Source organism: Acinonyx jubatus, chromosome A3, assembly GCF_027475565.1.
Source record: "Acinonyx jubatus isolate Ajub_Pintada_27869175 chromosome A3, VMU_Ajub_asm_v1.0, whole genome shotgun sequence".
NCBI classification, from domain to species: domain Eukaryota; kingdom Metazoa; phylum Chordata; class Mammalia; order Carnivora; family Felidae; genus Acinonyx; species Acinonyx jubatus.
Window position 1 is genome coordinate 97,622,947 of NC_069388.1, and position 18,027 is coordinate 97,640,973.

At 41.7% G+C, this 18,027-nt stretch overlaps 1 protein-coding gene across 3 annotated transcripts in view; it reads left to right on the forward strand.

Annotated features, from left to right (window-relative positions):
* Window positions 1-18,027, forward strand: part of DNAH6 (dynein axonemal heavy chain 6) — a 245,633-nt gene that overhangs the window by 225,023 nt on the left and 2,583 nt on the right. For all 3 annotated transcript variants that reach the window (XM_053200826.1, XM_015075839.3, XM_053200827.1), the window contains 6 exons: window positions 4,043-4,172; window positions 6,642-6,769; window positions 9,931-10,116; window positions 10,646-10,718; window positions 11,686-11,837; window positions 15,627-15,849. In XM_053200826.1, coding sequence (XP_053056801.1) covers window positions 4,043-4,172; window positions 6,642-6,769; window positions 9,931-10,116; window positions 10,646-10,718; window positions 11,686-11,837; window positions 15,627-15,849 — 892 coding nt within the window. The remainder of the gene's footprint in view (window positions 1-4,042; window positions 4,173-6,641; window positions 6,770-9,930; window positions 10,117-10,645; window positions 10,719-11,685; window positions 11,838-15,626; window positions 15,850-18,027) is intronic.

The following is an 18,027-nucleotide window of genomic DNA, read 5'->3' on the forward strand; positions in this document are numbered from 1 at the left end:
CTCAAAAATATAAGAAAATTAAGAGTAATGACAAAGCAAGCATTTTTAAAACAACAAAAAAGAAACCTGAAAAGTTAACTGTCCACACGGAAAGACCATATGTTAGAACACAAGGTGAGTATCAATAGGTTTTAGAAGGCATATATCATACAAAGTATGTTCTCCAACCACAATGGGATAAAGGCAGAAGTCAGTATAACTTCTAGCAACCAAAACAGTGTAGTACTGGCATAAAGACAGACATAGAGACCAATAGAATAGAATAAAGAGTCCAGAAATAAACCTTCACATTTGTGATCAAATAATTTTTGACAAGGGTGCCAAGACTATTCAATGGGGAAAGCACAGTCTTTTCAACAAATGGTGCTGGGGAAATAGGATATCCACATGCAAAAGAATGAAGTTGGACCCTTATCGAATACCATATATAAAAATTAACTCAAGGGATAAAAGACCTAAGTGTAAGACCTAAAACAATAAAACTTTAGAAGAAAACAAAGGACAGAAGCTTCAAGACCTTGAATTTGGCAATGATGTCTTAAATATGACACCAAAGGCACAGGTAACAAAAGAAAGAACAGACAAATTGGATTTCATGAAAATTTAAAATTTTATGAGTCAAAAGACACTATCACAAAAAAAAAAAAAAAGCGCAAAAAGGCAACCCACAGAATAGGAGAAAATATTTGCAAATCATATACCTGATAAGGGGTTAATATCTAGAATATTTAAAGAATTCCTTAAAACTCAACAGCAACAACAAAAAACAAACAACCTGATTCAAAAATGGGCAAAGAATTTAGTAGACATTTCTCCAAAGAAGATACACAAATAGCCAATAAGCGCATGAGAAGATGCTCGAGATCACCAATCATAGTCAAACACGAATCAAAACTACAATGAAATAAAACATCATACCCATTAGTATGGCTGCCATCAAAATAACAGAAAACAAGTATTGGAAAGGATGTGGAAAAATTGTGACCCTTGTGTACTGTTGGTGGGAATGTAAAATGGTAGAGCCATTGTGGAAAACAGTAGTGTAGTGATTCCTCAAAAAATTAAAAATAGAATTAATATATGATCCAGCAATTCCACTTCTAGGTATATACCCAAAAGGACTGAATATTTGCACATCATGTTCGTAGAAGCATTATTCACAGTAGCTAAAACTTGGATGCAGCCCAAGTATCCATCGACAGATGATAAGCAAAAAATGGTAATACATACAGTGGAGCATTATTTAGCCTTAAAAAGGAAGGAGACTCTGCAGTATGCTACAACATGGATAGACTTTGAGAACATGATACTAAGTGAAATAAGCCAGTGATATATAGACAAATACTGTATAATTCTATTTATGCGAAGTATTTAGAATAGTCAAAATCACAGAGACAGAAAGTAGAAAGGTGGTTGCCAGGGGCTAGGGAAAGGGAGGAATGAGGAGTTATTGTCTAATGGATAAGGGGTTTCAATTTTATAAGATGAAAAGAATTATGTAGATGTATGGTGGTGATGGTTGCACAACATTATTAATGTATTTACCACTGAACTGTATACTTAAAGATAGCTAAGATGATATTTTTATATTACCTGTATTTTAACACAAAGGAATTGGGGGGAAATGTTAATTTTATCATAGAATTACGTCTGATAAATCAGTCATAAAAACACTAAAAATCAAAAGTGTGAAAAATACAAAAATAATTTATAAAGATGTAATACAGATGACCAATGAATATATTTTTTAAATGCTCAACTCTGATAACCCTCCAAGAAAAGCAAAACAATGAGAAACTTTTTGCCTATTAAATTTGAAGACTTTTTAAGCAACGATATTAGTTCTTGCAAAGATAGATAGGTCCTCTGATACACTATTCTTGGCAGTATAAATTGATACAATGTTTAGAAACCAATCTAGTAATACTCAGTTTAAAAATATTCTTTTGGAAGGAGCACCTGGATGGCTCAGTTGGTTAGGCCTCCAACTCTTGGTTTTAGCTCAGGTCATGATCTCCCAGTTCTTGAGTTCAAGCCCTGCAGTGGGCTCCACTCTGGCAGTGTGGAACCTGCTTGCGATTCTCTCTCTGCCTCTCTTTCTCTCAAAAATAAATAAATAATTTTTAAAAATATATTCTTTTGGAAATATATCATTTAAATAATTTCAAATATAGTAGGTGAAATTCATATACAGATATTCTACTCAGAGTTTTATAAAATCTAAAAACTAGAAATGTCAAAAAAAAGTAGATAAACAACGATATTAATTATTATGGCACATTTCATACCAGTCACACAGTCACTTAAAGCATGATTCATGAAGATTTTTCAGTGACATGAAAAAATGTTCATGAAATTGAAAAAGAATGAATCTACATAAATTGTATAGGCTCAATTTTTTTCTTCTTTTTTTATTTAGATTCAAGTTAGTTAACACATAGTGTAGTATTGGTTTCAGGAGTAGAATTTAGTGATTCATCACTTAAATAAATGTAACACCCGGTGCTCATCCAAACAAGTGTCCTCCTTTTTTTAAATTTTTTTTTAATGTTTATTCATTTTTGACAGATAAGAAGAAACAGAGTGCAAGTGGGGGAGGGTCAGAGAGAGAGGGAGAATCCCAAGCAGGCTTCAGGCTCTGAGGTGTCAGCACAGAGCCCGACGCAGGGGGCTGGGAGATCATGACCATGAGCCGGGAGATCATGACCTGAGCCGAAGTTGGACACTCAACCTACTGAGCCACCCAGGCACGCCCCGCCCCCCCCCCATCATCCATTAGCCCATCTCCCCACCCAATACCCTCCAGCAACCTTCAGTTTATTCGCTGTATTTAAGAGTCTCCCATGGTTTATTTCCCTCTCTGTTTTTATCTTAGTTTTCCTTCCCTTCCCTTATGTTCATCTGTTTGTATCTTAAGTTTCACATATGAGTGAAATCATATGATATTTCTCCTTCTCTGATTGACTTATTTTGCTTAGCATAATACACTCTAGTAATATCCATGTATGGGCTCAATTTTTTAAACTACAAGCACATATACAGAGAAAATATCCAAGTGGGGGAAACTAAAATTATAAATATCTCCGGAAAGCAGGAGGATCATGAATATTTTTTCTTTATACTTTTCTGTACTTTCTAAATCTTCAGTAATAAACCATAATGCCTTTTTTAATGTTTATTTATTTTGAGAGGAGAGAGCGCACATGTGGGGTGAGGGGCAGAGAGAGAGGAGAGAGAGTGCAGAGCCTAACACAGGGCCCCATCTCATGAACCATGAGATCATGACCTGAGCTGAAATCAGGAGTAGGTCACTTGACTGAGCCACCTAGGCACCCCATACTTTTCCTAATTGAAAAAAATGTTATTTAAATAAAAGTATGTTCCAAAACAGCATCCTCATTATTTCTTCTTCATTTTTAGCTAAAAAATTTTATTCATTTTTTATTGGAGTTAAATGTATATAACATAAAATTCACCATTTTAACCATTTTAAGCATACAGGTAGGTGGCATGAAAAACATTCAGATTCTTTTTCAACCAAAAATGTTTAAATGTACACTGACCACTATGTACAGTTGACCCTTAAACATAAACTGCATGGTCCATTTATACACAGATTTTTTTCAATACAGTACAGTACTATAAACATTTTCTCTCGTGATTTTCTTAATAACATTTTCCTCTCTTTAGTTTACTTTAAGAATACAGTACATAATACATATAACATACAAAATATGTTAACTGTTTATGTTATTGGTAAGGCTTCCAGTCAACAGTAGGCTATTATTAGTTATGTTTTTGAAGAATCAAGTTATATGTGGATTTTCAACTAAGTGGCCAGGAGGGGCAATGCCCCTGACCCGCACATCGTTCAATGGTCATCTGTACTGTGCATTTCGAATGAGTACATTTTACCAATTCTATCTTCAACATAAAATTTTCCTTTTTTTGACAGTTGCCATTATATTTATGTTAAGTAAACTGTGCTGCACATTATTTTTTGAGAATTCCAGTCTTCACTGCTCTCTTTCCTCCATTACAGTACAAAGAGACCAACACTTTAATCAACACCATACTTGAGGTTCAGCCAAGGTCATCTTCTGGTGGAGAGGGAAAAAGCAATGATGAAATTGTCCAAGAACTTGTTGCTTCAGTCCAGATCAGAGTTCCAGGTAACAAATACTCCCTGGCTTCTGTATATCATAGGACTTTTAGGAATAAACTCAGAAAGCTGAGTGATGAGCAGGTGTCCAAACCTGCTTTATTACAAAGACTTTTCTTTATGTAGAGAGCACTTCTGACATGGAGCTCTCCATTTATAGAGTGGAAACTTTGAGCACCTCAACAACTCAACTTCCAGAAGCATGAGGAGCAAGTTGGTTTCTAGCCCTGTGTAACTTTACCTAGACTCCTTCCTGAACTTCCTCATGTCTCTAGACCTGTGCTTCCCAAGACAGTAGCCACTAGCCACGTGTGGCTACTTAAATAAGTAAAATTTAAAATTAATTTCCTCTGTTGCACTAGCCACATTTTGAGTGCTACTATATTGGACAACGCAGATAAAAAATATTTCCAAATTGTAAAATGTTCCATTCAACAGCCTTGCTCTAGAATCTCTCATTTTTTTCTCCATTCAAGAGAAATGGCTAAATTAATATCATCTTGTTTTCTGGTGAGTAAAGTTATCTTCCTGAAAGATCGAAGAGATGTGCTCTCACACTTTTCTTACAGTGACTGTAGATTTACACTTCTTAAGTCTACTATAAAAGTAAACTGTGTTTCTTCCTACTCACAACACTTTTGACACCAAGTGTGTGGGCTCTTCCCTTACGTAAGCAACAGTCCAACTCTCTGGACACCAACAGGGTATCCGACAATCCAGTTATGACACTAACTAACCAGAGTTAGCACAGACCCCACAGGTTAAGGGCTTAATCCCACAAGACCACCCTCCGCTTCAGTTGCCAGTCTCAAGTCCCAAGTTGTGACCTATACTTCTGATCAACTGACTATAAATCAGGTGTTCACACAAACCCCTTCTTAGGTTTACAATTTGCTAGAAAGGCTCAGGGAAACACATTTACCAGCTTGTTATAAAGGATATAATAAAGGGTACAGATAAACAACCACATGAAGAGGTACATTAGGGCTAGGTCTAGAAGAGTCCCAAGTGCAGGAGCTTCTGTCCCCATGGATTCAGGGTATGCCACCCTCCTGGCATACAATAGCTCTCTAAACCCCTTCAGTTAGGGTTTTTATGGAGGCTTCATTACCAGGCATGATTGATTACATCATTAGCTGTTAGTGATGAACTCAACCTCCAGCCCCTCTCCCCTCCCAAGAAGTCAGAGGGAAAAGCTGAAAGTTCCAACCTTCTAATCACATGGTTGGTTCCCCTGACAAGGAGCCCCCACCCTTCAGGGTTTTCCAAAGTCACCTCATTAACATAGAGTCAGGTTTATGTTATGAATAATGAAAGATGCTCCTTTCATTCTTAACACTCAGGAGCTCTTCCAGGAGCTGGGGTCAAAGCCAAATAAATATTATAAAAAATGATGTTCCTATTACTCTTATTACTTAGGAAATTACAAGGGTTTGGAGACTCCAGCCAGGAAGAACCAGGGGCAAAGACAAAAATATATATTTTTATAACATCACAGTTCCAGAGACTGATTCTTGCAAATTCTCTGAAGACCTCCCCGCCCCCCCGCAGAAGAAAAAAGCCAGTGCAACCTCAGAAGCCAGTTATCTCCTCCCAAAACAGGCCCTCAAAAGAATACCTCCTGAGTAGAGAGTTCTGTTAATGTTGAGGAAAACTGAGTCAGTTATATTAGGAAGCAATTTTTAACAAATGTAAGATAGAGGACCGGCTGGAAAACGGATGCAGAGACAGATGGCTGGAAGACGGTGTACGTGGTTCATAGAGTGCCCTGACACCTAGGAGATTTTTCTCTCCAAGATTAATAAAACTTACACTTTCACTGAAATAAGCAATGCATCTGCTGAGGCTGAGAGGACAGGGATATGACTGGTCCAATAAGAGAACTGAGGGTTTGGAATAGGAGACTGGGACATGGGATGACCCAAGACTGGACCAACCCACAGTGCTGTGATTTTTCTATAGCAGTGGAAGTGCAAATTCAGAAGGAATTTGGTACATATACTTCAGAGCCACTCACTAACACTACTCAGATATGCAGGGGAAATGCTGGTCCTTCATTTTTTATAGCTTATATGAGCCTCCATTTGCTAGATTATAGGGAAAAGGAAGAGCAAAATTTTTAATCCAGCTTGAACCACGGGCCTAATAACTGAGTCAGTCCCTTTGAGTAATGCTCAGTAACAAGATAAATGCTAGTCTGCCTCATCCTTCGTTCTCCCCCTCCAACCCCCATCTCTCTGAGATGCAATGCGGTGTGCAGAGAAGAGGGGGGCTTACATACCTGCATGGCAAAGAAAACTCAGGGTCCCTGCACCTCTGGTCTCAGAGATGGCCCTCGCCCACCAGGCAGCCGCTCGTCCACCCAGGCACCCCAGAAGTTGGCTTTTTAAAAGTTAAGATAAGTGTGTTACAATAGCAATGTTACGAGGACAGAAATCAATGATAATGGATCTGAGGAATCAGCATGTGTGTGTTTCAGAAACACTAGAAATGGAGAGTGCATCTGAGAGCCTTTTCACCAAGGATTCCCAAGGACGCCTTAACTCTTTGACTACCGTTCTCGGACAAGAAGTGGACCGCTTTAACCAGCTATTGAAGTTAATACATGTATGAGTGCTCCTGCCAGCATTGCTGTTGGGTACCAAAGCTTTGTAGAGAAATTATCATAATAAGAGTTTTCCATTCCCGTTCAACATTTCTGTTTGAATATGCTAATAACTTTTCAAACACAACTTGTCTAAAATTGAACGTACGTACCCTCCTCTAACGAGTCTGTTCCCTTTCTCTAATAATGCCTTCATCAGTATGTGACACTATAGATCCCCAGTCTCATGATCCTAACTCATGCCCTTAGGATTAGCACTGACTCTAGACCTTTGATCAAGGACCTAAGCACTGAATCTCTCTGGATCTCTGAAGAGATCTCACTGGATCTCAGAGAGATTCAGTGCTTGTTCCTAATGTCTAGTTTGCAGGTAGTAACAGTCTTTATGAGGACTCTGAAAACAGAGTTTCTGCAAGTGTGGGCCACAAAATGCCTGAAATAGAATCGTCTGTGCTGCGTGTTCAAAATGTAGATCCCCCGATCCCACTCCAGACCTCCTGAGTTTGAATTCCTTGAGAAGTTCCTGGGGTTATGAATTTTAAGTAAACTCCCCCAGATGACTCACTGCAACTAAAATTTGAGAACAACTATTTGGGCCTTTGCCTTCTGCTCAGGAATACTCTGGATAACCTTGCCCTTTATAATGCCGTCTGAAGGCCTCCCTGGTTTCTCTGTGCATTACTTTGATAAGGAAAACACACAACCCATTAGAGACCAAATATTGAGCATTAACCAGAAAAGTTTTGCTGCCAAGCAAGGACCAAATACCTAGCACAAAGTCAAGGCTCAGTGAGAAGATCGGGGAGGACAACTGGGGCAAATCTTTTATTAAAGCCAAAGATTGTCTCCTTATTAGAAAAGCAGTCTCCCAGTGTTGCTCATTGGCTAGCAATAGTTAGGTTGTGGGCTAGGGGTCACTGGGTCAGCTGAATATGCGGAGTCCCCACCTGGGGACTATGCTATCTAGTCAGCTCTATACCAGTGTCGGCAGGCCAGGTAGCCAGGTAAGGGGTCAGCACCTCCTATACAGAATGAGCCAGGACAGAGATGAAGCTGCTAGGATGAAGATATCCAAATGCAATGGCCAAAGCAAGATGAAAATTCACTTCCCTCTCTGCTAACAGCCCTGAAGAAGCCCTATAGGGCAGGTATTTAATCTTGCTTTGTGAGCTCATCCAGGGATCCCAGCTGGAGGGCTGACTCTTTCAGCCTCGACAGGGAGCTTGTACCTCTGGGCCCAAGGTGGCTGCTCCTATTGTCCTCTTTTTCCAGCCAGTGGGACAGGGGACAGGAGAAAGAGAGGGCTGACAGAAAGCAGGTTCCTCATAAAACTGTGACCCAGAACTGTGACATCATTTTTTCTTGCACCCCTTTAGCCAAAATGTGGTCACGTGGCCATGCCCCAGGTGCAAGGGTGGCTGGGAAATACAGTCTCTATATAGGATTGCTAAATCCCTTATGTACCCAGCTAAAACTAAAGAAGTACTGTTGTTCAGAGGACAGACACGAACCTTGCTCATGTCTTGCCTTTTCCACGTCATGACTTTGCACCCACTTGAAGACAGACAAATCCTAATGTCACTTCCTCCAAAAAGTCTTCCTGACACACCAGCCCGTCCCTCCCCCATCAGATAACTTAGGAACCCTCCTCAGGGCTCCATCATTTCGGGTGTCTGTGTCTATCGCTGTCCTCACCAAATTACCTTGTAATTACCCCTCCATGGGGATGGCTCCCCCGTAGGACAATGAACTTCTTAAAGAGAAGAAAACTAGTTAAATTAGTCATCTTTGATCCCCTAGTCCCTGACACATACTAAATCTTCATGAATCTTTGAATGTGCGAGTGAAAGAGTGTGGCTCTGAGGTCTCCTTGTGGTCACAACTTCTGGTCAAACATTACTGTGTACCAGTAATGAAGGAATCCACCTACAGGAAGGAGAAAAAGGAGGAATCCTGGAAGAAGCAGCCTGCAAAGCAATCAGGAATCCCAGCCGAGCACTTCTATCTGAGGGAGGGGTGGTGGCCTGCCCCCCCCCCCCCACCCCCAGTCCTGACCTCTGCCCAGTCCTAGAAGACCCTAGCAGCCTAATCCCTCCCTCTCTGGAACCTTCTGTAAGTCTTCTCTGTGAGTCTTCTGCCACCGGTTTCTATTTTCGGTTTCTAAGGTGGAGTGCTGTTTCGGCCCTGGCTGAGAGCCTCCTTGCTCTACAAGGCTGCAAATGGTTCCTCAGACCCTAACTAAGGGCAATTGAATAACAACTCCTCCTACCACTCATTGCCTCTCATGAACAGAGACGGGGAGGTGGGGAATAACTCCATGAAGGAATGGAAGGCTGACTAACCTTGTTTATCCACATACCGCCTATCTCTAGAACTATGTGCATATGGTCCTGGACCTTATTTTGGTTTTGAATCAACATAAATTTGGCCTCTAACATCCTTCTATAGTATTTTCCCAGTATACTGCAGTGGTTTACACAAAACCAGAACCGTGCAGGCCATACCAATCTATATGCCCCACCTTCATCTTTAGCCAAGTAACAAATACTACCCTGTACTTCCCAGGGCTGCTGCCAGCCCAGCATCTCCCGGAACTACTGCCTGCCTCTGTCTTTTGTTGTGGGGAGGGGAGGGTAAGGGTCATGTCTTAAGGAAGTGTTTCTAGAACAAGGGGACTCTGGTACCAGCTGAAAGATTGGTCTCCCCTAAGAATCTCCCCTCTCTGCTGTAACTTCAGAGGCCATGGGAAGCCCCTGGGCAGAAATCGCCAGTGGTAAGAAGCAGTTCCCACTACCAACCCCATGGTTCCCAAATAACTATCAGGCCCATTTTTCCTTCAGCCTGGAGGAGAGCTGCTCGTTGGTATTCCTTGAAGCCACTTCTCTAGGCTTCAAGGGATATTTCTCTTCCTTCCCTCTTTCTACTTCATTGGATTCTGCCATTAACAGTCTGAACCGTCCCCCACCCCCAGGTCTTACACCCCTATGGTCACGTGTTGTAAAAATGGGCGAAAGATTGAAGAGTCTGGCCCAACAGACAGTGTGCAGAGAGGATGGAGCAAGGGGGCCCTTCAGCCCAAGGCAGTACTGCTGACACAAATGAGTGGCACTCTCACTTGATAATTACATCTGTGAAAGGCACCTACTCATTATTGTTCTTTCAGACTTCTCTGGAGACACTCAACAAAGCTATTGCTGGCCTTGTGGTGATGTCTGAGGAAATGGAGAAGGTGTACAACAGTTTCCTCAACAACCAAGTTCCCTCTCTGTGGTCCACCACAGCCTACCCATCCCTGAAGCCACTAGGATCGTGGGTCAAAGACCTGATCCTGAGGACTGCATTTGTGGATGTAAGAAAATTCAGTTCTTTGGGTTTGATGAACACAGTAGGCCTTAAGGTCCTTAGGAAGCCCTAGCTAACTGAAATATTAACAACTGTTGAGGGATCATCTGAGCCCAAAGAAATAGAAACTTCCAGAATGGCATCAATTTGAAAGTCATGTTCATTATAAGGTACTTTGCCCTTGGCCTTTATCCCTATATCCCACTTTAATTCCAGGCCAACCTTGGAGTTTCAGATCTCATTCATGGGATCCCACTGTGAGGCACAGAACCAATCTGACATGGGTCCAAACTTCTAGGTGTGACCTTGCTGCAGTCTCCTCTCTTCCACACCCCCTATAATAACCAGGTTCTGGATTTACGGTCAGGCTATTGGGTGAGGAGGGGGACAGACAGGTAGGGAGAATGGGGCTGATGACTAACTCAGGCTGGTTAAGATTCTGTCTCCTGAGAGGCCCTCCAAAATATGATTTTGACTTAAATGACAAGCTCCACTTCAGAAAAACAATACATAATGGTGTAATGTTTCTCCTTTAGTTGTGGCTCAAAAGAGGGCAGCCTAAGTCCTTCTGGATCTCCGGTTTCTTCTTTCCTCAAGGATTTCTAACAGGTAACAACCAGTGCTTTCCCAAAAAAAATCCCACGAAAGATCATGCTGGGTTTCTAGGAACTGGGGGAAAGGCAGGGCTGCTAATGACCTAACTATGGATTACTGATTATAGGGCAGTTCAATAAGGTCCTGCTCCTTCTCACTTGCTGGGGAAAAGGATGGCAGGAATAGCAGATGCTCCCCAACAACCTAACCCCTGCCCCTCTTGGGCTGTGCAAGTTCGAGCACTCGATACGACATGAATGCCCACAGCACGCCCCAGTTCTCCACGTGACCCATGCTGGACGGCACCACCTGCTCTCCACCTGCCCCAGCCCCACCTCAGAGCAGCTTCCTTCTTTCTAAAGAACATTCCTTCGCTCATATGTGGATCCTGAGAAACTTAACAGAAGACCATGGGGGAGGGGAAGGAAAAAAAAAAGAGAGGGAGGGAGCCAAACCATAAGAGACTCTTAAAAACTGAGAACAAACTGAGGGTTGATGAGGGGTGGGTGATGGGCATTGAGGAGGTCACCTGTTGGGATGACCACTGGGTGTTGTATGGAAACCCATTTGACAATAAATTTCATATAAAAAAAAAAAAAAAGAACATTCCTGTCAACCTTCCATCGGCCCTCGACTCCAGCTAGAGGACCCAGGCCTAATCTGTCTTCTGAATCCCTCAAATCTCCAGCACTGGCTTGTCTCTCACTCACTGGCAGAGCAGTGCACTAGAGCCATGACCTTCTTCCCTCTCTTCCCAGCTGTGCCATGGCTCCACCCCTCCCAGCATCACCACAGGCTTCCTGTCTAATGAGCTAATTCAGAATAAGGTGTTAATGGCTGGGACTTCTCGAGGGGGAGGAAGCTCTTGAGGGGGAGGACGCTCTCAAATGCCAGAGCAGCCTGGTTGAGGCAAACAGAGGCCATGTTTGAGAAGCGGCAATGTCGTTTGGAGGACCCAGCTTTCTGGTTTTCATTTTTATAGGAACTCTTCAAAATCATGCTCGGAAACACAATTTGCCTATAGACGAGCTGAGTTTCAAGTACAACATGATTCCTATCTATCGGGATCAAGCTGCAGTTATAGAAGCTGCCAAGACAGTGCAGTTTGGACAAGAACTGCCCATGGACTTGGAGGTACCGCTCCCTGACTAGTTACAGCAGAGCAGCTCTGTCCCACTCACATTTGATATCTCAGCCAACCTCCCCCGCCCCACTCCCCTACTGCCTCCCACCTGCAGCAGCGCGAGAGGCAGGACGAGACTCATACCCCTGAGACAAGCTCCCCAGGTCTGCAGTGACTCAATAGGAAGTGCCTAAATTAGTCCGATTTGTAGAGATATTTTTTAAAGCAACACTGTTTATTTCTTTAGATACCTACAGCAACTCTCTCTTTCTTATGGAGAATGAGGTTAAATAAGGGCTTTAGCAAGATGTTAAAAACAAGGTTTCAGAATCAGGCAGGGCTGAGTTTAAATTCTGACTTTCCCCTTTGCAGCTGTGTGTGCTAGAATGATGACTAACATGTCTGCATCTCAGTGTTCTCATCTGTAAAATGGGGCCAATGCCACCAGCCTCAGAGCTGTAATGCAGTGTAAATGAACTAGCACATAGTGCTCCCACAATAAATAACTATTATTATAGGCTGAATGTATTTGCCGTTCACTCAGTTGCCTCCTAGTGGAATTGATATACTAACTTCATACATTATATAACCATAAATACATGGCGTAACTAATAGGAATGCACTAAGGAAGCAGTTTAAACTCTTTGCTTACATAGTTTCCTCCTTCTAGAGCAGAAGTTCTCAAAATGTGGTTCCAATACCAGGAGCATTGGCATCACCTGGGAACTTACTAGAAATGCAAATTCCAAGGACCCATTCCAGATCTACTGAATCAGAAACTCTGGGCTGAGACCCAGAAATCTGTACTGTAACAAGTCCTACATGGGGCTCTTAGCCCACTAAATTTTGAGAACCACTGCTCTAGAATATCAGTGATTCTCAACCTTAACTGCAGGTTAATCACCTATGGAGCTTTTTAAAAATCCCAATACCTAATGGGGCGCCTGGGTGGCTCAGTCAGTTGAGCATCTGACTCTTGATTTGGGCTCAGATCATGATCCCAGGGTCATGGAATTGAGCTCTGCATTGAGCTCCGCACTGAGTTCCCAAGCTGGGCATGGAGACTGCTTGGGATACTCTCACTCACTCTCCCTCTCTGCCTCCCCCCTCCTCTCTAAAATAAAATTTAAAAAAAAAAAATCCCAATGCCCAGACTACATCCCGCTTACATCAGAATCACCCCAATATCATTAGGCATCATTATTTTCCAAAGCTCCCCCGGGTGACTCCAGTGCACCACCAGAGATGAGAACCCCTGCTGCCCACCCGAGCCACCCAACTCCGATGTGCTGAGATGCAATGGGGGAATGCAGCCCTGCCTCAAAGTGCTCATCCACACCAGGGGGCCTTAGAAACATAACTTTCTATATGTGCCACAAAATCAAAGATCTGCTCCAGATCATTTTTCCCAGGATAGTGTTCACTCCCCAATCAGTGTAGTTGTGGTGAATGGCTTTACTAAACTTTCCTTAAAATATCCTGGCATTAGTTAGTAGAAATTGCTCCTGCATATTTCTATCAGTATCCACTCCACTCAGATCTGATTGACCAACTCTTTGCTCTCACTAGCAAAAACTTACAAAGACCAAATTGATTCCATATTCATGGCTTACTTTATGAAATACTATAATATCCCATGCCTCTTATTTGCCTGTACCTTAAAATAACAATTAAAAAAAGTTTACATTTTTAAGGAAATTTGTTTTAGCATCAAAATACTTTGGGGGGAACATCTGGGTGGTTCAGTTGGCTAAGGGGCTGACTTCGGCTCAGGTCATGATCTCACAGTTTGTGAGTTCAAGCCCTACGTTGGGCTCTGTGCTGACAGCTCGGAGCCTGGAGCCTGCTTCGGATTCTGTGTCTCCCTCTCTCTGTCCCTCCCCTGCTTGCACTCAGTCTCTTTCTCTCTCTCTCAAAAATAAATAAACATTGAAAAAAAATTTTTTAAGATTTTTTAAAAAATACTTTTTTTTTTAAGTTTATTTATTTTGAGAGAGAGAGAGAACAAGCAGGGGAGGGGCAGACAGAGAATCCCAACCAGGCTCCGTGCTGTCATCACAGAGCCCAATGTAGGGCTCTATCTCACCATGAGATCATGACCTGAGCCAAAATCAAGAGTCAGTCACTTAACTGACTGGGCCACCCAGGCACCCCACAAAATTTTTAAAGTAAAGAGAAAATAAATTTAGAGTTGCACTCCTCATTATTTTGAGACCCTTCTTATCCAGGAGGGTATCCCAGATCCTTATCTGGAATAATTGAGGCTATAGGAAGGCAGAACACCCCCCACATAAAAGCCCTCCCCAAAGCCTTGCAGGATGCTAGCCCTGCTCCGTACCTGGCGCATTTTTATCTGCCACAAAAGGCTAACTCTGACAGACAGAAGTTTACACTGACCACCAGGGCCTCTGTCCCTCCACCTTGTCCCAATCCATACCACATGTCCACTTGGGTCTTGTGCACTGAGCCCTGACGATGACTTAGAATGTCTGCCTTCTATGGAGACATCAGATTGTACAGTTGGCCCAACTCCTGGTACTCCCAGCAAATGTCTGCGAGAGACTGTGCTTAGACAGCTTTAGTTCTTTTACACACAAGCAGGGCCACTGTTAGCCCATTTGCCACCTTTGCACAGCTTAGGAAAAGACACTCCCTCTGGGTGGATGCCCAGATGGCTCCCACACATGGCTTGGCGAGGGGGTAGCAGGATGGTTTCCAGACTCCACTAAGGCAGACCTACACAAGTGTGCATAGCAGCCCCCAAAACAGGAAGGCCTGCCCCACCCTTCGTAGCCGAGAGACAAAGTTCGGGACACCAGAAAGTAAAGACCAGCCAAAAAGAGCTTACTGTCCTTTTATTCACTATAAAAATATACTGCCTGTGTCCATACCGCTTGGCCATCTGCCTGCAGGTGAGCGGCTCCAATTCTCCAAAAGATAATCAGCTCCACAAGTGGCCAAATTCACTGTTTGAGGAAGGATGACACAGAAGCCCACAATTGGCAGAACTTGTATACCAGTGGTGGCCTCCAATCACAGGACACCAAGGGCAAGGTTTTTCTCTGTCTCTCTCTCTCTCCCCCTTTAATAGAAACAAGAATCTAGCATAATTTCTAAAAACAAAAAGGGAACTTTCCATAGTCTGCAACAGTCCATACTCTGCAGGTATCAAGACGGATATATAATCTATCTTTAGGAGGCACCCAGGTCCTTGAAAGACCTTGCTAAAAAGAACATGATAATCACAGCCCTCCTATCCTATCTGCTTCCCATGCAAAGGAGCAAGTCATAACACCGTATCAGACAGTCTGAAGCCCATAAGTGGTATCCCCTATTAAAGATCCTGGTAGAGTGTGGAAAGTTTGAGATTTGGTGTCAAACAGAAGCAAGTTATTTTACCTTTCTGAGTCTTGGTTTTCTCCTCTCTAAAATGTAATAACAGCGGGGCGCCTGGATGGCTCAGTTGGTTAAGCATCCGACTTCAGCTCAGGTCATGATCTCATGGTTCGTGAGTTTGCGCCCTACGTTGGGCTCTATGCTGACAGCTCGGAGCCTGGAGCCTGCTTTGGGTTCCTTGTCTCCCTCTCTCTCTGCCCCTCCCCCACTCATGCTCTGTCTCTCAAAAATGAACAAATTTTAAAGAAATTTTTTTAAGTAAAAAATAAAAATAAAATGTAATAACAACAATCTCTAGAGTGGTTCTTAGAATTAACTGGTGAGGATGTGGGACTTGGGAAATGGCCCACAACAGCTAATCCCCTTCTCCTCTTCTCACCTTTAAACTTCTGGTTATCTTCCAGTTGCCCTCTCCCGAAGATGGTGTTCTTGTTCATGGAATGTTTATGGATGCTTCTCGATGGGACAATACAGAGATGGTGATAGAAGATGCACTGCCAGGACAGATGAATCCAATGCTGCCTGTGGTGCATTTTGAACCTCAACAAAATTACGTGCCAAGCCCAACACTTTACCATTCCCCACTTTATAAAACAGGGGCCCGGGCAGGAACACTCTCAACCACAGGTAAGGATGTGCTAAGATTGGTAAAAAAAAAAAAAAAATGATGACAAAATGCAAACTTACAAAGTCCAAACACAAAGCCATAATGTGCAAGGGGAGATCTTAAGCCAATTAGCAAGACTTAAAATGAGGCCACTTATAATATACTAATTTATGGATTTTATGTTTTCCTTCTTTTACCACTAAGTATGGGCTGACATTATAAAACAAATGCTTTCTTTCTATTAACCTAATAAGTAGAAAATAGAGCTTATTGAACAGTGACTTCTAATTTCAAAATGATGGACTAAGTAGACAGGAGTCTCTCACCAAAGTCACTGAGACTCATCATAGAAAACAGATTTAAAAATAAACCCAGGGCGCCTGGTTAAACGTCGGACTCTGGCTCAGGTCATGATCTCGCAGTTCATGAGTCCAAGTCCTACATTAGGCTCTATGCTGACAGCTCAGAGCCTGGGGCCTGCTTAGGATTCTGTCTCCCTCTCTCTCTGCCCCTTCCCCACTCATTCTCTCTCTCTCTCTCTCCCTCCCTCTCTCTCTCTCTCTCTCAAAAATAAATAAACATTTTAAAAAATGGCATTAAATAAAATAGCATTAAATAAAAATAAACCCAAGACAGAATGCCGTGTTGCAAAAAGGGAAATCTGAGTGGGTCTGAAACTAAGATGCAGCCCTGACAAAAGGAACCAGGTAGAAAGAAAGCCATATCAACAGGTAAGCTGAATGCACACAGCTAAAGAGTGAGCAGAGAATGAGCTGAGGAGTCAGTTTTTTTAAAAAGTGACACTGTGAAAAAAATTAAAAATAAAATAAAAAATAAAAAAATAAAGTGACATTGTGAAAGGAGCCAAATTTTCCAATATTTATCTAGTAGGCAATCTGGAAGGAGAAAGAGAATGGAAGAGGGATAATATTTGAAAAAATAATGGCTGATAATTCCCAGAACTGAACAAACACTTGAGTCCTCAGATCACAAGATCTCACAAAGTGGCAGGTATGATTTTTTTTTAAAGCATACAACAAATAATTAAATTTGCAAAGATATATCAAAGTGATTCTTAACACTATCAGTGATAAAGAAAATCCTCAAAGCAAAGATTTAAAATATATTAATACACTGGGACTAAAATTCCCAAGAATGAGACTCAGATTGACATCAGACATCTCTCTCTTTATCCACACAGTGCACATAAAAAGATAATAGACAAACACCTGCAAAGGCTGTGGGAAAATAACTTTGCACCAGAACTGCAAAAGCAACCAAATTATTAAAGGAAAGGTGTAATAAAGATCTCTTTGGACATACAATGGCTCTAAATTAATCACCACTGGCCCTCTAAAACACACACACACACACTTAAATCAGTAATACTTTGACCATAAAAATGATTTCAATAATAACTTGAAACTAAATTTCCAGATGAGAGAAATATAGGAGAGGGGACAGGGTAGAAAGAATTAAATTTTCTCATTTGAATGGAGAATACAGATACTGATAAATATTTTTCTAATAAAATCTTCAATTAAAGTATATTCTCAAAGAGTAACGTACAGAATAGAACTACAATAGACACTTATCATGTCTCGATCTCCCACTCCCATGACAAATCTAAAAACATTTTAAAAGGTATTTTTAAAATTAATGGCATGAACAAGTTTTTATGTAGACATAAGTTTTTATTTATCTCGGATAAATATCTAGGAGTGGAAAGACTAAACATGTGGTAAGTACATGTTTAACTTTTTAAGAAACAGCCAAACTGTCTTAAAAGAGGCCATACCTTTTAACATTCCTACCTGCAGTGCATAAGGGCTCCAGTTCCTCCACTGCCTACCACTTACGATGATCAGTCCTTTTTGATTTTAGATGACAGCCGGCTAGCCAGCTAGATGATAGAATATGTGGTATCTTCTTGTGTTTTTACTTTGCAGTTCTCTAATGACTAATGACATTAGCCATCTTTTCTGGTACTTATTTATATCTTCTTTGATGAACTGTCTGTTCTTTTTCCCATTTTTTAAAAGTCATTTGTCTTATTGCTAGCTAAAATTCCAACAGAAATTATCCTTTTGGCAAGAGGAACCAAGAAAAGGTAGTAATTAAAATGATGTTGTACTGACACAAGACTCAACAGATAGCTCAAATGCACTGGAGAGAGAGCCCAGAAACACACTGTGTAT